This window comes from Aptenodytes forsteri, unplaced genomic scaffold, assembly GCF_000699145.1.
Source record: "Aptenodytes forsteri isolate BGI_AS27 unplaced genomic scaffold, ASM69914v1 Scaffold3, whole genome shotgun sequence".
Classification (NCBI taxonomy): Eukaryota; Metazoa; Chordata; class Aves; order Sphenisciformes; family Spheniscidae; genus Aptenodytes; species Aptenodytes forsteri.
In genome coordinates this window covers 144,616-151,737 of record NW_008795283.1, presented here as the reverse complement: position 1 = coordinate 151,737, position 7,122 = coordinate 144,616, and the positions used below count along the sequence as shown (strand labels likewise).

General features: G+C 46.3%; 1 protein-coding gene across 1 annotated transcript in view; it reads left to right on the top strand.

Moving 5' to 3' along the window:
* PAPLN (papilin, proteoglycan like sulfated glycoprotein) overlaps nt 1-7,122 on the top strand; it is a 28,093-nt gene that overhangs the window by 350 nt on the left and 20,621 nt on the right. The window contains exons 2-9 of the mRNA XM_009279301.2: nt 64-97; nt 1,446-1,506; nt 1,793-1,895; nt 2,835-2,965; nt 3,303-3,426; nt 4,201-4,281; nt 5,496-5,668; nt 6,216-6,339. Of these exons, the coding sequence (XP_009277576.1) occupies nt 64-97; nt 1,446-1,506; nt 1,793-1,895; nt 2,835-2,965; nt 3,303-3,426; nt 4,201-4,281; nt 5,496-5,668; nt 6,216-6,339 (831 nt within the window). The remainder of the gene's footprint in view (nt 1-63; nt 98-1,445; nt 1,507-1,792; nt 1,896-2,834; nt 2,966-3,302; nt 3,427-4,200; nt 4,282-5,495; nt 5,669-6,215; nt 6,340-7,122) is intronic.

Here is a 7,122-nt window from a genome sequence, read left to right as displayed (position 1 = left end):
AAATTGATGTCTGGGGGAGCTGGGGTGAATGGGGCAAGTGCAGTCGGAGCTGTGGCGGCGGAGTCAGCTTTCGGCAACGGCGCTGCTATTCCCAAAGGTGAGGGCTAACCTCCTTTTTCTTTCTTTAAATGTGTTTTTCTGTTACTGAGCTCCTGCACTTATGTCCCAATATACATCCAGAACAAAAACAACCTAGTGTTTGATTCCGGGGGAATAAGTCACCTGAGTCCACTTTGAGATGATCCTCAGCTTCAGTCTTGTCACTGCTGTTTTGAATAGCGCACTCTCCAACGCATCCTTGCTTTGGTTCCTTCGCTAGAGCACAGTGGTTTCTCTGTGAGATCTGAGGCTGTGCAATCAGGTGATTGGTATGGCAGCAGCTGTTCAATCAGGTCTAGCATGGCAGGCCTGGGGGAGAGAGAGAACAGTCCAGAGCAGTAAGTTTCTCTCCCGAGAGCTGCTGACTGTGCCAAGATTTCCTCAGGCTTATGATTCCCTGGAAGGTAAATCGTCCCAGAAGAAATGGAAGAGCGAAGTTGACTTAAGCAGTGGTAACACTATGCCATCTCATTTGCAGCTGGGTTAGATGCAGTGAGGACGATGAGTGGGACTGCACCTGTTGGGAATGATGGACCTGAGAGATCCTGTTGTGGATAAAAACAAAGAAAAGGAGAAAAAAGCCAGACTCACAATAATATCCTGAAAAAACCAACCTCTTTATGTTTAGAGAAATGAGAGGGGGTTTTCTAATAGAAGAATCTAGAGTTATGGAGCACCGCTTCTTCCCACCCAGAATAAAGAAGGGTCTCTTTTGAAGGCTGCCCATTATGGTATACACCTGCCAGAATCCCTGGGGACCTGTCTCTTCATTTTAGGAATGCTGAGATGTTAGACATTGGTTGGCTTTTCAGATCAATTTCCTCCATAACTGTTACTCTCCATAATTCTCAGCTGGAGTCAAATGACTGGAATGAGGGTGTTGCACACTTTCCATAGGCATGTTTAGCTCTTCCTACTAACGGGCCCAGTGTGCACGTGAACAGCATGATAGATGATGTGCATATCTATTCTGAATTGGCCACTACCCTCCTGCTGCTCATAACAAGTTTCTGGTTCTGGTATGGACACCTCAACTGTTTGCTAGTGGACAAAGGACTAAAAGCTCTGCTTCCATTATTTAGTTGAAACGTGACCCTGAAGAGCTATACTGCAGTCGTTCACGGTGTGTGTCTCCTTCATGCCAGAACGCAAACCATAGCAGAAAATGGCACTAGAAGATGCCAGCTTGCTTTAGTGGAAAAGAAGTGCATTTTAGTTATTTTCCTGTTTCAGAAAACTGTGAGGGTGATGTGCTTGATGTGAAGGTGATTTGTAATGTCTACCATGAGATGATTTTTTGCGTGTGTATTCTTCAGAGACCTTCATGTTGTTTTTCTGTCTTTCAGGACAGAAGGTGCTTCCAGTTGTGTTGGACCAAGTCGAAGCTATCGGTCATGCAACGTTCAGGTCCAGTGCTCTGTTTATGCTCTGTTTTTTGTTTTTGCTTGCCTGTTGTTCCTTTTCCCCAGACAAACATTGTTCTTGTTCAGAAGTAATATGTCATTATTAGTTTCTCTTTCTCTGGCATCAGTGGTAAATATGGTTCATCAACAGTACCCCTTCAAAAGCATATTAAATTTATGCCCCTGATTTTATATGGGAGCAATAACAAATAAAAAACAATTTTTTGTTGTACAGCTAATTTTATTCCTTTGTATAATGGCCTAATACAACCATTTTCTCCTCCAAACAGAGCTGCCCGGAAGGCTCCCAGGATTTCCGGGCAGAGCAATGTGCAGAGTTCGATGGGACAGAATTCCAAGGAAAGAAATACAAGTGGCTTCCTTATTATGGAGGTAATGATAAACATGTAGGATTACACTTCATCCCTAACTATCAACAGTATGTTTTGAAGTGACTGTAATGTTTTTGACTGTAGTATCCTTGTAGGGTACTTCCTTAGCTGGAGGGGGGGGCAGGGGGTGGCATGGAAAAAATCTTTTTGCCAGCAGCAAAGCATTGCTCTGACGAAGGCACTGGCTGCATGGGCCAAGAGACAGCTCCCATTGCAGCAATACACAGTTGTCTCTTGTAACAGCCATTCTTTCAGAAACATTGTTCAAGAAGGCTGGAACTGGTTGCATCTAGGTCCTAACGTATTAGAGAAGCAGAAACTCTGCTGTATTTTTCAATATTGGCAAAAAATATTAGCAGGGCACAGGAGAAACAAATGCATATAATTAATGAGTGCTTCAGAAAATATGACATCTCTTTCAATTGGCCCATGCTTTCTTGAGGGACCAGCTCAGAGGGCAGGTGTAGGAACCAGAGGTCTTTACTCTGAGCTTTGATATGTTATCATTCACAGTGGTTTAACAAATTACGAGGGATTTCAAGATGGATTTAAAGTTTTGTTTGTTGTCTGTTAAGATAACAGCTCCCTTGTCTTCTGTACCAGCAATTATTCTTATTCTAGAAAGCCTTGTACTCCAAAGGAGCATAAGAACAGTCCTACTAAGGCATAACCAAATATCCATCTGGCCCAACGTCCCCCCTCCACCACTGGCCAGCCAAGGTGCCCGAGGAAATGGTTGCATACAGTGAGGCTTTATTCCTCACAATATTATGTATTTTTCCAGCCCCCAGCAGTTTGTGACCCAGAAATTCCTTCAGTATCTGCCACTTAATATCAGTCCACCCCTCTGTTTCTGCTCCTGTGATCTAAAACCAGGCTCCTGATGCATTATCAAACTATTAGCCATACTATATAATGTTTGTTTTTTCTCTCCTACCAGCACCTAATAAGTGCGAGTTAAACTGTATTCCCAAGGGAGAAAACTTCTACTACAGGCACAAGGAAGCAGTGGTAGATGGGACTACCTGTGAACCTGGCAAGCGGGACATCTGTGTAGAGGGAGCTTGTCAGGTTAGTCATCTTGTTACTTCCTTCATTTACCATTGTGACTGTCAGTCTTTCTGTTGCTTCCCTTTGTTCTACTTGGCCTTTCATAATAGCACCAGAAAAGGAGAATCATTCAGTTTCCAAGGTGCTGAGGAGCACGTGGACAGCATTTATCAATCTGTCTTTGAATGTGAAATAGAAGATGCCAACTCTGTCCTTTCTCTGACAACTCCTTCCCTGCCCTATCCTGACTTCCCAGACTCCCTAGATTCAGGCTTTCTCATTAGATGAGTCCAGCATTTTTTCTTTCTTTCCTCTGTCATTACGGTTTATTCATATCAATGCTCCTGTGCTCCGACAGGCTGTTGGCTGTGATAACATGCTGGAATCTGCCAAGAAGGAGGACAAGTGCCTGCAGTGTGGAGGAGATGGCAGCACCTGCTATGGTGTGAAGGGCACTTTTGATGTGCCCAGCCTCCCCAAAGGTACAAATGATCTAGGTAGTTGGGGCAGGTGAGAAGGGAAGAGTTAAAATTAACTCAAGCTCCTGCAAGGGCTGGTGGAGACACCTGCTCATATGATTGTTGTAGGCAGGCTTGGATGTTCACTTGAAATGTCTGTATGACATGTGGCGCTTTAGCTGCTTTAGCATCAGAAAATGTATTGATGGCCTTATCCTGGGAATCACTTCCTTAGTCTCAGTACAGATGGATGTACTTGCCCTGCTGCTGGTGTCTTTCCCTGCTCAGTCTCCAGCAGGTGCTGTAAGTGTGCCATATGAATATAGTTATATACCTCCTTCATAAGACTGTCCCCCTGTCCAGTGTCTTGACAGCCCCACCAGGATAGGTGCAAGGCTAGAAATGGGACTGCATCTTCTGCATTTGGCCAATTTTGAGTTGTTTCAAGATAACAACTGCACTTGTGGTCACATCTCTCTGTGTTGAGCTCCAGTATGATATTTGCTGAAATTCCAAAGATTTTAAAATCTAAAAAATGGACATTGCACTGACCCCCATGCTTACTTTTCTGAGGTGTAGTTGGAACTTTTTACACATGGACTGACCTGTGGATAGTTTTGGGTGAAGCTATTCTATTCAGAATGCAGGTAAAGTGATGGCTGAAATGCTTCAAGCCGCCATCAAAAAGCTCATCCAGTTGTTCAGGCACCAATAAAGCCAGGAGCATCTTTGGCACAGAAGAGTGACTGTGTGGCACCCACAGACAGGTATTGACTAATCCCCTTCCTTTTTTTTCAGGGTACAATCAAATCTTCATCATCCCTGTGGGAGCCACAAGCATTCAAATTAAGGAGATTATGCCCAGCAGGAACTTTCTGGGTAAGACTGATGTCAGAACCTGTGTTTCAGTCCATTTGGATTCCAGCCATTGCGTTAAAATTTGGTTTTCAGGTATACTGGGCTTTGGGATGTTTACATTGAGGGCTTGATGTGGCAGAGGGAAAAAGTCCCTGAAAATCGGGATCTGAATATTGAGTATCCTTGAAATGTTAGTGATGTTCAACTCTGGCCTTCAGGTTTACCTCCTTTTCTCTCCTGTGGTGATCTTGCTGTTGGGTGGGGAATAAAAAGACCTAAACCATGTTCAGACTTCCTTCCTGGAACTTACATGGAGTCTAGTTGATATATCAAAATTTGGCTGTGAGTTTTGCTGTTTGCTTGGTGGGTGTAAACCCTCACTTCGCCTGTCACCCAAAAGTTTGGGATGGGCTTCTTTTCCCCATAGATATCTTTTGGGTGTTTGTCTGTACAACCTCAAACTCTGGTCATGCTGCAGAGGGCAAAAAAGAGGGGGAAATGTCCTCGCCTAGCTTTCTGGGCAGGGCTGAGGAAATTTCAGTGGAGAAACCAAATACTCTTCTGCTTTCTGACTCTTCCATTGCCCAACGCTTTGTACAAATCAGTATAGTGGTTTTCCTTTGTAGAAAAGAGGATGCAGCACCAAAGTCTTTGTCTTCTGAATAGAATGTCTGATGAACAGGACAGTGGTGTAGAGACAGTGGGATGTGAATCCCACATCTTAATGGGACATAGGCTGTGCCTCAGTGACTAACCGGGGAATGCAGAGATAGGACTGGAATATTCTGGAGGCATTTGGTTGTGCAGCAAAAAAGTGCTTGGTCTGCAGCAAAGCTGGCAAGAACCACTGTCTGAACGTGGAGCAGCTTCTGGCAAGAGAGCATTACAGGGGGGACAGCACTGTTGGAGGATGATGGTCTCATTTTTTTGCCACACCTGCAATGCAGTGTTGAGCGGAAACAGGAGCATCCCTGTTGAGTTCTTATGGTCCTCTTTTGATGTGTGAATTTATGCTGTGTTGGTAGATGCTGCCATATTAGATTGTTGCCACGCTTAAAGGGTTACAATACCGATGTAAAATGCTGGGGTTCAAATGGCAGAGCTGAGAGCTCTGTGGATTGCTAATACCCTGAAAGTCTAGAGCAGGCCCTGTCCTGTGGTATCTGGAGCCAGGTGTCAGGTTATAGGTGTGTTAATTTACTGCCTCTTCTTCTCTGGTGCGTGGGTTTGTCCAGCTGTCAAGAACGTGCAAGGGGAGTACTATCTGAATGGGCATTGGACAATTGACTTCAGCCGAGCACTGCATGTAGCTAGCACAGTTATGCACTATGACCGTGGCTCGGAGGGTGATCTGGCCCCAGAGCTCCTCCATGCCCGGGGCCCCACCACAGAACCCCTCGTCATTGAGGTAAGTGGCTGTGCCTGCCCCCGCTGATGCTCTTGCACTTTCACTTTGTGTAGCAGCCCTCGCTTTGTGCAGTGGGAATGCATTGGTGGGGACCACATGGGGAAGACTGGAGAAGGGACGGGGCCCCCAGGGGGCTGTGGTTCTGTTGCCCAGAAGGGAGCAGGGCAAGGCTTGATGTTGGCTTCCTGCCTGTTCCCTTGGGCTCTGACTTTAAGGGAGAGTCAAGTCAGCACCAAATGGGGTTGGGGCAAGGACAGGCTCTAGGGCACTGCTTGTTATAGTGTGCTGTAGGCCAGGCAAGGGTACTTACTGTTACAGGAGCAGCTGGATCTTCTGTCTCTGAGAGGGATGAATGCACCCTTCTCTGAAAAACAATGCTTTCTAGAGTAGCATAGAAGGCAAGGAGAAAATGCAGCATAGAGAATAAGTGCTCCTTGAACGGGAGGGAAGCACGTCAGCTTGAACCCTTAGACATGGTGGGGAAATGCTGCGAAGGGGAAAAGTGCCGCTATTGTTATTTCCCTGACTTTATCCCATGCTTTCACAGCTCATCAGCCAGGAGCCAAACCCAGGGGTACAGTATGAGTACTACCTGCCTGTGCAAGGACAGGCCTCGGGTTACAGCTGGAGCTATGGTTCCTGGAGTGACTGCAGCTCTGAGTGTGGAGGAGGTAAGGGGACAGGACCTGGTCTCTGGGCTGGTGTGGGATTTATATTCACACCCTGAAGATAGTGTGACTGTGTGCTGCCCTCTGCAGCTGCTTCCCAGCAGTCTCCTGCTGGAAGACAGCACAGGTATCTACAGGGGGCAGCTAAGGTTTTGTCAAGGGAGGGTCACACATGGCGTCACAACAGGACTCTGTCCCATGCCTTGTCCTGTCTTATTTTTCCATGTCCTAGTCCTCAGACTTGTTACTAGGATCTTCTGAGGCTTTTCATAGATAGCCTTTGGTTTATGTTGTGCTGCTTCAGTTCTTTGTGTCCTTCTCAGGCCTTTTCAACCACTTGAGAGGTCCTCTCCAAACTGACCTGGCCTACGTAACTGAGTCGTATCATCCCCCTCTACCATAGCCTGGAAGACTCCCTCTCTGCAGGGGGACTGTCCGATCTCCTGGGGTGTCATGTCATGTTCAGTTTACAAATTCTTCCATGAGTAAAGTTATGTTTTTTAAGCTAAAAAAAACAAAACGAAAAAACCCTATCAAACAAAAAAACCCCTCCAGCTGAACATCGATGGGCCGAGGCCAACTGTATGAGGTTCAACAAAGACAAGTGCCGGGTCCTGCACTTTGGCCACAACAACCCCATGCAGCGCTACAGGCTTGGGGAAGAGTGGCTGGTGCCCAGCAGAGCAGAGAAGGACCTGGGGGTGTTGGTCGACAGCCGGCTGAACATGAGCCGGCAGTGTGCCCAGGCGGCCAAGAAGGCCAATGGCATCCTGGCCTGTATCAGAA